The 17,174-nt window shown below is 43.5% G+C and overlaps 1 protein-coding gene across 5 annotated transcripts in view; it reads left to right on the top strand.

Annotated features, from left to right (window-relative positions):
* prkar1b (protein kinase, cAMP-dependent, regulatory, type I, beta) overlaps positions 1 to 17,174 on the top strand; it is a 73,806-nt gene that overhangs the window by 10,639 nt on the left and 45,993 nt on the right. For 3 of the 5 annotated variants that reach the window (XM_028599379.1, XM_028599383.1, XM_028599381.1), the window contains exons 3-4: positions 3,926 to 4,096; positions 9,729 to 9,820. In XM_028599379.1, coding sequence (XP_028455180.1) covers positions 3,926 to 4,096; positions 9,729 to 9,820 — 263 coding nt within the window. Of the gene's footprint in view, positions 1 to 1,536; positions 1,611 to 3,925; positions 4,097 to 9,728; positions 9,821 to 17,174 lie in introns of those variants that run through there. The other 2 variants (XM_028599382.1, XM_028599384.1) reach the window with 2 other exon arrangements.

Genomic DNA, 17,174 nt, shown 5'->3' with positions numbered 1-17,174 from the left:
GTCTCCTCTCCCTCCTCTCCTGTCCTCTCTCTCTCTCTGGCACCCAGCCGTCAATGATGACGCATAGAGAGCAGAGGAGAAAAGGAGGGAGAGTGGAGGAGAGAGTCTGACATAGGCTTATATCACTGATAATAGAATGGAAAATACAGTATATTTGGAAAATAAATAAAATAAATAGCAGGGTATTAAAATATGTGCACTGTGCTTTTGGAAAGATATTAAATGTTTGAAATAGAAAAACAAAATTACACTACCTCAGATTGAGATACGATTGCAACAAGGTAAAATGGTTGCAAAAACCAACTGCAGATGTGTGTTGCTTAGGTACTGTGCATAGCCCTGGAAATGATAAATGGCACTGCCTCAAAATGCCCGAGCCTGGGTGTTGTTACAGAAGAGCTAAAGCAAGAAAAAGTTTGCCTCTGCTGCTGCTAAAGACAGATTGCAGCCGTTCTCAGCTCACCTTGGACTAATGAAGCCTCCTCTGTGGCTGCATTTACACGTATGAGACATCGAAAGTCATGCAGCACGTGTTTTCTGTGTTTGAGAATTGGGTCCAGAACAGTATGAGTACTTGTTGGAGCCAGACACAAAGTCCTCACTTGATGCCTGACCCTCTGACCTAAGAGGAAAGCGTGTGGGTGGCGCTGGAAATCAGTAAGGAGCGAGGAAGACACTGCTTGGTACAGAACAGTGTCTGGCACACACTGGGAATGTATGGGACGATGACGTATTGATGTATCCCTATGGGAATGTTTGGAGTCATAGAGCCACGCACAAGACTCCATTTGATTATAACAGAAGTTATAGGGGTGGGGGGAATGGGGCGGGGGAATGGTGACATTTTCCCTTCTGTGAACTGAATCACTGTAGATGTGTGAGAGACAGAGATCTGTCAACAGGCATCAGAACTGCTGCGTTCTGTGCATGTGTGAATGAAGGTGTGAGCCACCGTTGCTTCCTGCTCCAACTTACCGCCAACTATTCAGATGCTCACAGTGCCCAGTTGTCATAGTGACAGTGGGGAAGCAAGAGGAGCCCGCTTAGTGCGCCACCTGATTGTGACTGTGTGCGTGCGAGAGAGAGAGAGAGAGAGAGGGAGAGTGAGGGCTGGAAAGCAGAGACAGAGAGTTGCGCAGGAGCAATGAAAAGACGGGCTTTTTGCTGTGATCAGTGTTTTCGTCAGTAGTCAGTCTTGTTCTTCAGCTGTGGTGTCGTGGGGATTGCAGACATTTTGCCACTCGTGCTCTCTCACTCTCTCTCACACACAAACTTGGATTCTCTGATTACTCGCAGACACACACACACCCTCAAAGCTGAGCGTGCTCGCACGCACACACACACGCACGCACGCACGCACGCACGCACACACACACACACACACACACACACACACACACCACAACACATACACACAGCGGTCGCTGTGCTAGTATGGCAAGATGCTGCTACTGCGGTGTGGCATGTGTGTCAGGTGTGTATGAGATGGGGATCAAAGTGTGTTGATTCCCATGCACACTTTGACACACTCACACTTTGACTTGATGCCTGGTGCCTCTGACAGGCTGAGGGACGCACAGCACACCTGGCCAGGGGCCCTCCATGCCATGGTAAATACCTCTGCTAACAAATTTAGCCTGTAGTTAGCCTCCTGGAGCTAACCTATATGGTCTCATACAGGCAGGAGCAAGTAGTATACGACACTGTGTTTGTTGTCGAAGCGTGTGAAGTTTTGTTGCAAGGTAAAGATGCTTGGTACTACCGCGCTTGAGTGTGTGTGTGTGTGTGTGTGTGTTAATAGTGATTCTGACTTGTAGTTTTTTTCTTGAGCGAGATGTATGTATTTGCAGTGCTTGAAAGGAAGGGAAGCGTTATGTTTGTTTTGGCTTTGCCTTTGCTGTGTTAAGAGGGTGTGGTGTGTTACCTGATTGCAGAACTTTCCAACTTGATTAAGCTGGAGCATGTGAGCTCTCCTTTCACCCTGCAGTCTGCCTGTGCATGTGTTTGTGAAATTGTGTGTGTGCCTGTTTTGATGCTGCTCTCTGGCTCTACCTCCTCTCTTCTCCTCCTGCTGGCTGTGTTCCCTCAGGCAGTGACTCTGCGTAAGCAAGAAGTTTGTCTATGTGTGTGTGTGTGTGTGTGTGTGGGGTGTGTGGGGTGGGGGTGGGAGGGAATCTGCATTTTACACAGACAGTGAGCAAACCCTAGGAGCAGGAGAGACACAAAGTCAAACAGAGAATGGAGTGGAGTTAAGAGAGATAGTCTGTGACATAAAGATCATTAGATGAAAGGATACCAACTCACAGAATGAGTGAAAGTGCAAGCTGAAGTGTCTAACTGGCTGCTGTTCTGTATCATTATAGCCATGTTGTATTACTGTTACCGTCCCCATTACATTATGCTGCTGGAATGATCAAAAGAGATAGTTGAGAAAGAATTTGCAGAGTCGTGAGATTTGACGGTTTTGTTTTGTCTCAGTTTTCAGGTAATATGACAGCCTCCTCGCCGTCACCTCTTCTCTCCACCTCTCACTCGGGTTCTCTGTGTCTCTGTCATCTTTGCGATCGCTCTGTCACAGGTTGTCTCTCTCTTCCTCTCTGTCTCTGTCTTTCCCTCCCTGTCAGTATGTAGGCAGAGTGAAGCAGCAGCAGTTTCTGCTCCCTGCTCATGCACTCAGTAATCACTCTGCTCCCAGGTGCTCCCGGTGTTATTTTTTTCCTTTCTCACCTCCCCGGTTCACTGAGAAAACAGTTGCCTCACTATGTTTCGTAGAAAATGGCGGTACTCTAAATAATACAACGCACTCCAAAATTTAGAGAATGAAAAATGACTTAAGCGATTAATGATACAAAAGCAGGTGATGGATTTTCTGTCGATCACATCAACATCAAACATTCTATGGTCGTTCAACTAAGCACTTACCATAATAAGAGGCTTTTCTGGAGGACATAAAGCCATTTGAATATTAGTATTATTGTCTCCTCGGTTAGGAAAGACTGTCCTGAACTTAACAAAAATTGGTGAATATATTTTTGAATATATGGATTGTTGAACTCATCAATAATGAGGTAATCATGAACATTTCTACTGCAAACTAAAGCGAATGTAGTGGATTTAAAAAAAGGAAATAGAAATGTTTGTCTCGTTATAAAACCAAGACTAAAATGTACCCAGCATTGTTATAAGCCCAGCTTGCTCGTGCACACTAGTGTAGAAATACACAGAGCAGTGGATGTTGGCTACCTTTGCACGAACTGGTGTCCCATTGCCCTTGTCCACAGCAGCGTCACACATTAACAAGCCTACAGTGGTTTTGTTGTGTACTTATGCTAATGTCTTAATCAAGTGTGCTATCAATAATTCATCACCTGCAGAGTGTTCAGTAGTTGAAACAATAGGCAGCCGGAGGCCCCCTGTCTCCTCTTTGATGTCTTTATTCCGGAGAGGAGGAGAGTACCTGGCCGAGCCTGCTTCTCTCTGCATCTTCAAGCCTGCAGATATTAATATTTGATGCCTTTCACTTCATGCCACAGCAGCCAGATGTCCAGACAGCGTGCACTCAGGACCAGGACACGCCCATTGTACTTTCTTTGAGTTTGTGTTTATACAAACCTGTTATGTTGTCTGAACTGGTTAGGAATCCACATGATGCTTGTGGTTAGAAAGGGTGCTCTGAGAGGTTCATCAGCCCGTCTTCATGTGATTGTTAGTGTAAGTAAAATAATAACAGATGCTCTCAGATGATCTTGTCTTCTTTTGCCTGAAGCTGCAGCTATTTTTATTTTTATTTTTTTACGAATTGGGCACATTTTTCTTAGGCCATCTGCTTATTTATATTTTGTTATGCTTTTTTCTCTCTCCCCCAATGTGTGCCTCTCTCTATGCTTGTCCCTCTAACAAATCTGTTTCTCCTCTTGTTTTACAGGAAGAATGCAAGCAGATCATGGCACGACAGAAATCTAACAGCCAATCGGACTCACACGATGATGAGGTTTCTCCCCCACCGCCCAACCCTGTTGTCAAGGCCCGGCGCCGTAGGGGAGGGGTCAGCGCCGAGGTCTACACTGAAGAGGACGCTGTCAGCTACGTACGCAAGGTCAGCTTGGGAAGATGGATGCAAATGCAAACGTCCAATCACAGACACAACAGCGCACACAGCGAGTACATACCAAATGCTTTTACATACCAAATGCGTTTGTTAAATGCAGTCAATGCGTGCAGATTCACTCAAAGCTGTTTGTTTTGCACAATCAATACATCATAGTAACAAACAATACAATAAAAAACTAAATTAATATGTGCATAAGTGACAGGAGGCTTATCCAAAGCCCTCCCCAGTATGAGACATTTAAAATACAGTTTAGTATAATCAAAGACATTGAGGTTGATCATTGTTAATTTGTTGGACAGAGGGATGTCTTTCTGTTGACACCCACTCAACAGCACAAATGTAAACACTAGAGAAGCACCGATAGACCGGTCGGTGACCGGAATTGGCTGGTTTTCACGTGCTCGGCCATGACCGGCAACCGGCAGGTCAGTCTGACATATGGCGATTTCATGCCGGTCAACGCTACAATTAACTGACAACATAAGTTATACGAGTTACAGTTCTCAAGGACGCATGCACACACGTCAGTGTTGCCACAGTTACTTTGAAAAAGTAACTTAGTTACTTTACAGATTACTTGATTTTAAAAGTAACGAAGTTAGATTACAAGTTACTTTATTAGTTACACACCCCTGTAACAGCCTCAACATAAAAATGACAACCGGTTTACTGTGAGGCAGCTCAGCGTGGCCAGTAGTAGGATCTGGTTTATTATGGCACGAAAGAGAGCGAGTCAACCGTGTTTAAGGGCAGCATTTCCGCTACAACATACTGCCTGACCAACTTCTTCAACTCTCCCCCACTTACTGGTTTTGCACCGGAGTCCAGCTTTTGTTGTTTGGGTGGTGCCCCCCACCTCCTGCCCTCTGCTTCGCTCCACCTGCTGGGACTTGCTCTGTAAGTTTGACTGCAGTGCTGTATGAGTGCTGCGACTCCAAATGGTTCTTCAGATTTGACGTAGTGTTTTTGTAGCTAGATCGCACTACCAGCACAGAGTGTACAACGAACGTTAATATTGCCGTCTTTAACGGACACAAACTCTAAATAGTGACTGTATTTCCAGCTAGAAGAGCGCATCTCTCTCCTCCCTCCATTGTTGTTTACGTTTGTGTCGCTGCGTGGTACACGTCAACTGTCCTCATGCTGAAAACGTGACATGTCGCATACGTGACTTCACTACCCGAGACGCAAGAAGAAAGCAAAAATATATATTTTTACTAAGGAAAATGACAAAAATAGTAACGCACAGTGACTTGGATAAGTAACTTTAATCTGATTACTGGTTTGGAAATAGTAACGCGTTAGATTACTCGTTACTGAAAAAAGTGGTCAGACTAGACTAACGCGTTACAAGTAACGCGTTACGTGGCATCACTGGTCTCTTTTTCCTTTCTCTCAACTTTCCCGCAGTGTGTGCGCGTACCCGCGCTATTCTCGCACATGTAAGGAACCTCGTGAATTCACCTGCAACATGTCAGCTGTTTGGAAATTCTTCAGCATGTGGGCAGAAGATAACAAGGTTGCAATATGCAACACCTGAAAGGAAAAAGTAGGGCGTGGAGGGACGGTCAAAAACCAAAATCAAATTTTTTTTAGTTGGATATTGAAATAAATAATAAGTATAAATAAGGAAATGGTTCTAACTTTGCACTTTAGATGTGTTCAAATTTCCCACACCAGGAGTAATTTATATAGTTCTATTTTATAGTGATCCATTATCTGTTCAAAAAATTTTCTATGTTCTGTGCAAAATTTTCTATTAAAGAAAAGATTGAAAATAAATGTGTGTAAATTGTGTGTGCTGTAAAGTGGTTAGAAAAAATTTAATCAGAATCGGCTAAAATCGGTATCGGCTGGCCTAACTCAAAGAAAATCGGAAATCGGAATCGGCCTAGAAAGTTGTTATCGGTGCATCTATAGTAAACACATTCATTGAAACATCGTGAAAGTGGGACGGGAGATAAGCTGTGTAAATCTATGACAGCAGTTAATGAACAGACTTGGACACTTCAGAATTTATTTGCAGCAAAGTACACACTTTGTGAGTCAGCTGATGAAGTGATGTATAGCACAGATGCTGAGATTCCACTCTGTGACTGTGATAGGCTCCACTCAGGTTTTTGCAGATCATTGGCATTTTCATCATGGAATTTAAAGATGTGATGACTGTTTGTATTCATGCCAGTCGTATTTGCTTTGCTCTAACTGAGCTAAACCACAAAAGTTTGATTAACCCCCACATTTTAGGGCACCTTTACAACATTTACATGCCAAAGAAACCTGGTTACTCGGAAAAATCAGGTTATGCAGGAAATAATCAGTAGAAACTGATTTCTGGAAACTACTTTGATTCAGTTTTTGAATTAAATGACTTTGAATATGAGGATGCATCGCTACATGTAATCAGATATCTTGCTACCCTGCGTTGCTTTCTCTATCTTAATTCTTTGTCATGCACATGCTTACATGCGAAAAGTTGATTAGAAACCTGGTTACATGTACAGTATACATGGCCAACAAATCAGCTTTCTCCAGCAGATCTCTAGCTGGAAAAATTTGATTTTTCTAATCCCCTACAATGATTATAAAAACTGGGTTCCTCATATACATGTTGTTTAAGAAATCAGGTTATTGCAGAAAGCTGTGCATATAAATACACTGCTTGACTCAAGATCTGAGAATAAATTAAGATGTTTTTTTGTTTTATTTATTCTTGGATTTACTTTGCATCTCTAGTTTGTAAAAGAGTATGACGGACAATATGGTTGAGAGATAAAGGACAATGCCAACCAGCAGTCAAGGAAAATAGTCAGACATTTATGCATGTAACCATCTGTCATCCAGTGATTTATGCATCCCCCCAATGTCAAGCACAGGCCCATACCAGGAGTAATAGTCAACTGTCACTACCTTCTCACCCAATGAGACCACATGTGCAAGAACATCTGACAACCCAAACGGCCAGCTTTTTGCAGAACAAGGGAGGAGTGAGAACCCGAAAGGGAGGGAGAGACAGAGAGAGAGGACTGTGCAGTCAGACTCCATCTGCTAATGTGCGTCAGTCCTGGACAGTTCTGGCACATCTAAAGAAGCCAATGTACTTCACACCACAAGCAAGCTAAAGTAAAGGGACTGTTTTCTCATTCTTGACAGCAAGGCGACTGTTAGAGTTATCTGTCATCTTGCAACCTGTCATGTGTCCATTTCACATTTTAATAGAGCTATTAGAAAAGGTTCTCGTTTGCCAGAAACTATAATTCACCTTTACTTACACACACACACACACACACACACACACACACACACACACACACACACACACACACACACACACACACACACACACACACACACACACACACACACACACACACACACACACACACACACACACACACACACACACACACACACACACACACACACACACACACACACACACACACACACACACTCATATACTGTACATACATACACACCCTAATCATTTTATCATTGCCATGCTTGTTCATTTGTAATTAACTTGACACACCATTAATTGCTGGGTAATGACAAAACTGCATGAGCCCCCGTCACCACACTGTAATCAAATGGTCACTGGAGCATGCAATGTGTGTGTGCGTGTGTGTGTCAGGTGTGTGCACACACCCACATGCGTCTGTGTTTATGGCTCTGAGGTCTCTACCAGACGCTGCAGTTATGTGTCGTGGCAACGCGCCTGCCCCCATCTCCAGCCTTATTTTCTTCACTGTCCCTCACTATCTCACGGACTGATATACACATACAAACACACACACACACACACACACACACACACACACACACACACACACACACACACACACACACACACACAAGCAACAACTCACACTGCCACGTCAGCCGCATGTGAAAAATAAGTTAATTCATGTGCTCACTCACATTATTGCTTCACTATGAGAGACCATTTAATCTGGCCATTGATGTAAAATGAGGTAACATGCACGCCCTCCGCCCTCTCTCACACACACACACACACACACACACACACACAAACACACACACACACACACACACACACACAGGCATCAGAACATCTTCCTACATCATCAATTCCATTATGACTCCACTGTGAAATCTTCGCAGAACACAATCAATTAGCGAACCCTGCTCATTTGATTAAAAGAGCAATGCTGTAAAGCGCCATGGGTCTTAACAAATTGTGAGGCCTGTCGACCCGGAGAGCACATTAACAGAATGAATTGCAGGGCTGGCATCAGCTTGTTGGGAACTAGTGTTGACACTCTCTTGACAAGGTGGGAACAAAATGGGAATCGAGTTCGATATTTTCTCTAACTTTGGATTATTGTGGCATTAAATGAAGAACTTTGTATCAGAGCTAACATCAGGCTGTGTGTAATGCTGTTGAAGAAAAATAATATGCATTTTGCAGATGGAGGCAAATACGTAGCTTGTCACTAGCCAACTTTATTTTGTTCCACTGAGTACACATGTAATATAGCAACCAAATCTGATCGGCTGCTTGTAGGCGTAGCTGGGAAATCATTAGAAATCCATCTTTACCCCAACTCCCCCCCCCGCCCCCCCAAGTGGCTATACCTAAACATCACCCTGGCAATTTACTGTAAAAAGGGCAGTGATTCAAAAGCTGGTAACAAGCGGAGTGCCCTGACATTTAACTGACAGTACTGGGGCTGGATCTTGTGTAGGATGATAAAGTGGTTGACCTAAAATCTGAATATGAGAATTACTTCTACCGCTGGGTTTCTGTGTCCTTCTCTACCTCCAGGCCAGACCAGCCCAGCCTCGTTCTCTTTTCTGTCCACTAGCCAAGCCAGAGTACGGCCGATAGATAAAGTTTTGGTGCTTTTTATTTCATATGTGATGTGGTTGTGGTGTATTTCTGTGCACGTTGTGCACAGTGCTGCATGGTCGTCTTCATGTGGAGACATCTGTTGCTTTAACGTAATTACAGCCTACCCCCTCCTCTCTCTCCCTCACCACCAGAGACAAAACACATGCACACATGGACAGTACACAGTCCTCTCCCTCTTTAAGTTATTTTGCAGTAAGAAGGGTTTAGTTTAGTCTTCTCACTCTTTCTCTTTCTCTTTTTCTCTTACTTTTGCCTTTCTCACCCTACAGTAAAAGGATCTTAAGTTCTTTTCTAGGATGCCTCTTTATAAATACAGACTTCTGTGGCTTTGTTGTGGCTACAGACTTTGCCATTCACACACACACACACACACACACACACACACACACACACACACACACACACACACACACACACACACACACACACACACCACAGAACCTAGGACATGAAAATGCATGTTTTATGAATGAGTTCAGGCCTCTCGTGAATTTCTAAGGGCTGTGTGACATTTTGAGTGTAATCCCTGAACAGATGGGCTTTCCCAAAAATACACAGACACACGTGTGGGATATTCCTTTCAGAGTTTGCCAATATGCCGCTCTCTAATTACTCATTTTAGTCTGCTTTTGAAGTCAGGCCTTTTACAGTATGTGTTTGTGCTGGTTTGTTTCATGTGTCCACCTGCATAGTGTTGTAGTCTACTTTGCTGTAGTTGATTTTACTGCTTTGTACACACAGGTTATCCCAAAGGACTACAAGACCATGACCGCCTTGGCCAAGGCCATCTCCAAGAATGTGCTCTTTGCTCACCTGGACGATAATGAGAGAAGGTACAAAACGTTTGTCACCCCACTGACTTCTTTAATAGGTTTGCAGAACATCCAGTGTGATGCCAGCAAACCGAATGTGTGTGTGGAATATGAGTGAATGTGTGTAAGCTGATAAAATCATGAACAGGCCATTGTTCCAGAGTTTATTGCCCTCATGGCCACTGTGTGCCAGTGTTGCCTGCTTTGGGAGCATCTCAAGTCTGCGAGGACATGGAGAGGTGAACCAGGACAGATGTAGCAGAAGAGGAGGGGTATGCAGCGAAGGGTGGGTAAGGGGGCAGCTGCATGTGTCTGTGTGTGTTGCTTTGCGTTTTGTTGTTGGTTGTTATAGTAACCTGTCTGTATGTCAGTATCGTGTTGTGTATTCAGATATGGGTGGTGGTGCTCAGATACATTGCTCAGAAATCAACGATTCTTCATAGTTGCCTCAGAAAGAGAGAGAGATGCCAATTTCCCTCTATCCCTCCCTTTTTCATACCATCTGCTCCTATTCATTGTTCTTTCACATTCCTCCTCTCTTCAACCGTCCTTGCTCCATCCTTCCATCTGTCCCAGATCTCCAGTGATGGCTGACTCTGGCTCTCACATGGGAGGGGGTGTTGTGGGAAAGGCTCTCAGGTGGCTGGCGGTCCTGTCCGCCAGCCGGAATAGTGTTTCATTGGCGGGGAGAATCCATTATGCCCCATGGAGAGGAAAACACCGGAGCTTTCCTCTTGGCTAAAGCCTCCACGGGCCAAACCCAAAACACACTCTTTCCAGTCTTTCGTCAGCTGACAATTTACCGTGCTTCCTTGGCACAGGCACGCAGGCCTCTGATTGCACGTCAGTGCTTCTGAAGCAGCCTCGAGCAGAGGGCAACATGTGATAGATCCGGACAGTCTGAAAAACCATGTACTTGGGTGGCTGATGTGGCAGATTAGAGTTACACCACAAAAATATGTGGCAGTGAACCATAAACCATCAGGTTTTAATGTACTCAAGGCCTCTTGGCATGCCAAGCTATGTAATGGCGTCGTCGGCCCATGAAACCCTGCATGATGTAGAATTTATTCGACTGGCTGTCATGTTTGCCGTCTCGCTACACACAGCTAGCATCATCCATTAATGCTGTGCATACAGGAATTCCTTGTTGTGTTATAGCAGCCGTGAAGGCTCTTAGCTAGTGAAAACCTTGTCTGATTTGGTAGATTGAACAGTGACATGGCAGTTAGTTGGCTATGCCTTCGTCTCTCTCTCTCTGTCGCTTTTACAGTCTCACTCACTCTCTTCTGTTCTTCCTCACTCTTCACTCCCAGCTGATGATGCTGGACGGCTGGCTGGTGGCTTGGTCACATTGCGGTAATGTTGTGGTTGTCGCGCCTGAAGCCCCTACCGACAGAAGTGTATTGATGTACGGCCAATGTGGTACTCCACCTTTAATGAAAAACTGCATACAGCAACCAGCAGGCCTTTGCACATGGCTTAGTTTCTATAGAGTACGCTACATGCTCTTATTGGTAAAGTTCGGCACAAACTTTGCCTGAGAAGGTGCATGTCTGACTTCAGCTCATCCTAAATGATGTACAATATCGGTAATCTACTATTGCAGATTCCTGTTACTACAGGCAACAAAACAGAAAATGGAGCCAATCCCAGCTACAAAGTAATCATTTTTGCATGTTGATGCCTTCTGTTGTGGCATTGATGAAGTCCTGGTGTGAAGTACATTGGCTTCTTTAGATGTGCCAGAACTGTCCAGGACTGACGCACATTAGCAGATGGAGTCTGACTGCACAGTCCTCTCTCTCTGTCTCTCCCTCCCTTTCGGGTTCTCACTCCTCCCTTGTTCTGCAAAAGGTGGCCATTTGGGTTGTCAGATGTTCTTGCACATGTGGTCTCATTGGGTGAGAAGGTAGTGACAGTTGACTATTACTCCTGGTATGGGCCTGTGCTTGACATTGGGGGGGATGCATAAATCACTAGATGACAGATGGTTACATGCATAAATGTCTGACTATTTTCCTTGACTGCTGGTTGGCATTAGAAAATATATTTTTTACAAAGTTCGATAAATGGTTTGAAACAATCACAAAATGGCTATACTTTTTTAGGACTGTGTGTGCCACAGAAAGAGAAACAAGTACAGGGCCAATAGCTCTCTGTGTTTTAAGGCACCATCTTGTGTGATTAGTCACTCAGCAGTTATGTAAACTGAACACCACACGATTTGTTACCCTATTAGTACTATACAGTATTATGCTATCATCCCCTTCAGTAATTAGACAATGAAGCCCTCTTTGTTACTCTGCTCTCTTATTCCTTTTATCACTTTTTTCAATAATTTCCTTGTTAGTTTAGTTTATTGCTTTAGAGACAGCTCTGGAGAGAATAGACCCATCCCATGTCATCCCCTGTCAAAATAGATCTGCGTAAATTAGACAGATCAACCACTTTTTTGCATGTAAATATACAGCATATATGTCTTTCCAGAGAAAATCTTTCAGCAGTGAAGCTGCCCTATCAGTCTTTTGTTGGGGCTAAGATGACTGAGTGTAAAATTACAGGCTGGAGAGAAATGATCCAGGAGGGCATCTTAGGACAAGCAGGATATTCTTTAAACTAAAACAGAGCCAGCTAGTGTTCTGCGCTTTGAACATATCCTGTTTTGTAAATGTTTACTTCCTCAGCTTCCATTGTCAGCAATGTAAAGATGTCAGGGTTTACAGTATGTGTGTTTGCGTGATTTCTAGAGAGAGAGAGAGAGAGAGAGAGAGAGAGAGAGAGAGAGAGAATGAAAACAGAGAATATAGAGGGCATTCAGTGGTGAAGGCTTGTGGTTTCCCTACAAACTTAACACTCAGATTACCTCTTTTTTTTCTACTTAAGTGCTGTTCCACCTGACCTCAGGTAAATGTGAGGGACAGAGAAGGAAAGCTGCAAATAAAAAAGGAAGCAAAAGAGATGTGGCACTACCTCTCTTTCTGCTATTTGTACCCCTACTCTTTGCTCTCTTTCATCCCTCTCAACAGTCAGATTTCTCTGAGGTAATCAAGCAAATCATTCCTATAAACTATATAAACATTAGTTGGGATGGAGATTGAAAGGGTTAAATTATGTAGAGGTTTAGGAGAACAATTGTACAGAACCTTTGTACTGGTACAAGAGTGAAGCAGCCACACTCTACATACACGTGTATAACCAGGCACACAAATACCACCATCACTACAAAGGATGACAAGGATTACATTATCATGAGAAACAGACACACACACACGCACGCACGCACGCACGCACGCACACACACACACACACACACACACACACACACACACACACACACACACACACACACACACAGGGACATTCTCAAGTATGCATGTCAGACTGTGTTCCCAGTGATGCTGCTCCAGAGAGAGAGAGTCTTTGATTAACACACCATTCCATATGTCAAACTTTATGGCCTCAAAGTTTCTGAGCTCCACCAGCTGTGTGTGTGTTTGTGTGTGTGTAGTCCATCTATCCTCAGCTGCCTGGAAGTGAAACCTGAACACATTTCTGCCTTCGAGATTTCAACTACACACTGTTTTTGTAATTGTGTTTTTTTTCGAACATTTGGCGAGTTGAGGAGGTTTAAGGAATACAGAGATCAAAGCACCTGATTTTCTTGTACACACAGTATTTACTGTAAAATAATATTTTTCAGTTTAATCACCGCACGGGACACTAGTTAACACTACACTCAACAGCAGGTAAGGTTAGCCTACCATTAGCAGCTGTAGTAAACACGGTTAAAATGCTGACAGCTAAACGGTGTAAAAGTGTGTCTGTATTTCACTGGAGAGGATTCCAACAACCGTCTGCTGCTGCTGAAAAACAACACAGATGTTGTGTTCACTTGAAACTCGCCTCGCCAGCCTCATGCTGCATTCAAAGTTATTGTAAAATACCCTTTTCCCATCCACTGGTTGTTTTCAAAAGGAATTTACTGGTGAAATAAGTTTTTGTTATAAGTTATTGTTATTACATTTTTAATAAATCATTTAATTTTGACCATGTGGGCTTAGCAAGCGAGTTTGCAGGTATGCATATAGTACGTAAAGTAAAGCGTTCATGCATTGCAACAGTGTAAATTTCGGAATATTTGGTTTAGCTGAACAAAAAGGTCATGGTTTGTTGGGAATACAAACTGTGAGGAAATGAACATATGCTGTTCCATCAGGGGACAGCAACTCCCTCTGTTTATCTCTTTGGCTGGTCTTTAAACTGACATCTGAATCTCTGCCATGGTTTGGCTCCCAGTGGGCCACTGGGTGGACCCCTCTATTTGCTTCTCATTAGCTGCCATAATGACCTCATTATGATATGCCCACACAAACAGACACACAAGATAAGCTGGGAACAGGTGTTTGATTTCACATTGTGCTAAGCTTGCTTTTCTCACATCCAAATCAGCCTGCAACCACCTGTCTCAATACTGTAACCATACCGTAGTTGTTATCATATCGACTGAAACTATTATCTCATCTTACCATCGGGATTTCTGATAATTCTGTTTTGGTTTCAGCTAACTAACAGCACTTAGAAGACAGTTTTTAGATTAAAGGTTTTGATAAGTGCCGGGGTTGATAACAAGATAAGAATCAGGTCACACTGTTTTGCACAATTTTGTATTTGGATGTCAAGTTTACAGGCTTGTGTTTGTACAGTATATGTAATGTGCATGTGTGCGTGCACATTACCTGTTTGTCCAGGTGCACCCTCAGATGAGATTTGCCAGCCTATCTCTCCGCCACTTCCCTGATAAATGCCCATCGAGAGTCTTTTAATATTGTCAATAGTACTATCGCCTGTTTAAACACACATTATTTCCGTTCCTACTGTAATAGTGTTTCTTATCTTACTTCCCACTGAAGTGATATGAAATGAGACTTCTGAAAGCAGTAGACTGTGTACTGTATGTGCTAATGTTGGCCTGTTTTTGTTAGTTTTTCTCCACACAAGGATAAATGACCTTGATGATCTCCCAACATTGTTAATGTATGAGTGCAATGATGGAGAGAAGGCAGGAAGGGTAGGACACAGGAGCAGTTCTTTGAGGTCACAATTAGAGAGAGAGAGATCAATTACAGAGGAAGAGGCCTCTGGGAAATCTGTCAGAGGTGCATTTATTTTCTCCCTTGACACAAACAAAACACACACAAATAGACACACATGTATGCTCATCAAGTTGTCTTCTCCTGTCCACATGCATTAGTCTAATGCCCTTATACTACAAAACACTCTCCTGGGGACAGCACAGACACGAGAAGCCCTGCTCTCTGTATAAACACATAAATAGCCTGGCAGGCATGAGGAAACCCTGTTTATCCCATTCCTTGAGCTGCCTTGGCAGAGTTTGCAATATTCTAAAATAGCATTGCCATCTGGTAACAGGAGTTGTTAAATCATTTCATGTCAGGACCCAATTGTAAAATCAAGCCAATACAGCACTTTATCTTTGATATGTGATAAGAGAACCAGAAGCTCAAAGCTCTGTGAAAAATACTCAGCGAAGGAACTTTATACCATTCCATAAGAAGCACAATCAACATTTTGCAATTAAAATGTTATAGCAAAGGATACAGTGTGGGAAAGGGTTGTGAAGAGGTGGTGCTTACCTCATCCTGCCTGGTTTAATCCTCTAATTAACAAGCAGAGTAATGAGTCGATGAAGTGACCGATTAGTTGACCTCTGACCCCCCCAACCCTGACCTCTGCACCTTCCCCAATAGCCCCTGCCGATGGACAGGGAACATCTTTAGTGTATTGGCACTCTTTGTCTGAGTGTGTGTGTGTGTGTGTGTGTGTGTGTGTGTGCTTGAAGAGGTGTAAAAACAATAATAAATAAATCAGTGAGAGACAGAAAACTTGAACAAACAAACAATGGCGAAGTGAAAGACTGCCCGAGAGAGATCTGCCTCGTGTCGTGTTCCAGCAGAAGTTTATTTAAGGCCTGTGTGAAGGGACAAATCAACAAAGAGGATGCAATGTGAGATAGTGTGCTGTGTAGCCATATCAGATGAACACAGCTTTCATGATCATATCAGATAGCTCACTCATTTGAATCAGGCTCCCCATATTAATGTGGAACTTGAACTCAGTGCTCCGGTAAATGGGTTCATATTTGAAACACAGACATGTGTTTATAAAATGAAAAGAAAAGCAAAAATAGGTTTTGGTAAACGACAAATTTCAAAATACACAGTTACAGTCACACACTACTTATATCTCCATCAACTTCCACGGGTATACAGTGGTACTCAAATGTGTGCTGTTACCATATAGCAGCTCCTAGTTTTTTTTTTTTGCCACATACAGATAATATTAATCTCTTGAGTCATTGCTTCTGCTAGTCTGACACACTAGTCATTGTACTGGAAACAAATATGTATATAAACACAAACAAGTACAACATTATTCTGTTGCCTACATGCTTGGACACTTGTCTGCAGACGGTCCTTCCCTGCAGCATATAGTGCAGGGGAAACAGGATGTAGTGGCACTAAATGGATGGCTGTTTGTCTGTCTTCTCCCACAATTTGTTTTTTTCTCGTGATTTTGGAGTTACTATTGAGGAAGTATCCTGCAGTGGCTATTTGTGTGTCCTTTCCCGTCATTGAGAGGCCCTGTTTCTCTGTGTGTTCAGGTGTAAGGCAAGTAAAGGTGTTTGATTGTATTTTACGGCGGGCTATGCAAAAACAGCACGAACAAATTGGCAGGTTTCTGTTGTCAGTTGTTTAGTCTATTTGTTTGCGTGCATGTTTGTGTTTCCTGTCTTACTGCTTCGCTCATTGACTCTCCGTGTGTTCTCATCCCTGTTCTTCCTGAGAGCGTGGTGGTCCCCTTTTTCCCCTTTTCAGAATTCACTACTTTCTCTCACTTTTTCTCTTCCTGTCTTTCTGCAAGCTCATTCACATCTACATCCACACTCACATCCAGTCCCTCCCCCACAGTCATGTGTAGTCTTCTCTCTCCGTCCCCTGCATGGCTTTGTGCTGCTGCCACAATGCCAGGGGCCAGGCGATGAGGTCACTCTCCACAGGAGAGCTGCAGGCCTGACTGAACCTCGACTATCCCCACCACCATCCAGCCCGCAGACGACTAACAGGCCCGCAGTTTCACCTCCCCCAGTGCACTACATCTTTCCCTTAGACAACTTCACCTTTACGCCCATGCAAACCACACGGCACGCGCACAAACATATTATTAGTAGGATGTTCATATCTATACATGCATGTACGGGCTGCATGCTTGCAAGCTAGTGCAGATAAACACACTCATACATGCACATTACTGTAACAAGTGCACATGTGTATGCACATACACACAGTTACAC

This window comes from Perca flavescens, chromosome 15 (assembly GCF_004354835.1).
Source record: "Perca flavescens isolate YP-PL-M2 chromosome 15, PFLA_1.0, whole genome shotgun sequence".
NCBI classification, from domain to species: domain Eukaryota; kingdom Metazoa; phylum Chordata; class Actinopteri; order Perciformes; family Percidae; genus Perca; species Perca flavescens.
This window is presented reverse-complemented; position numbering and strand designations above follow the sequence as displayed.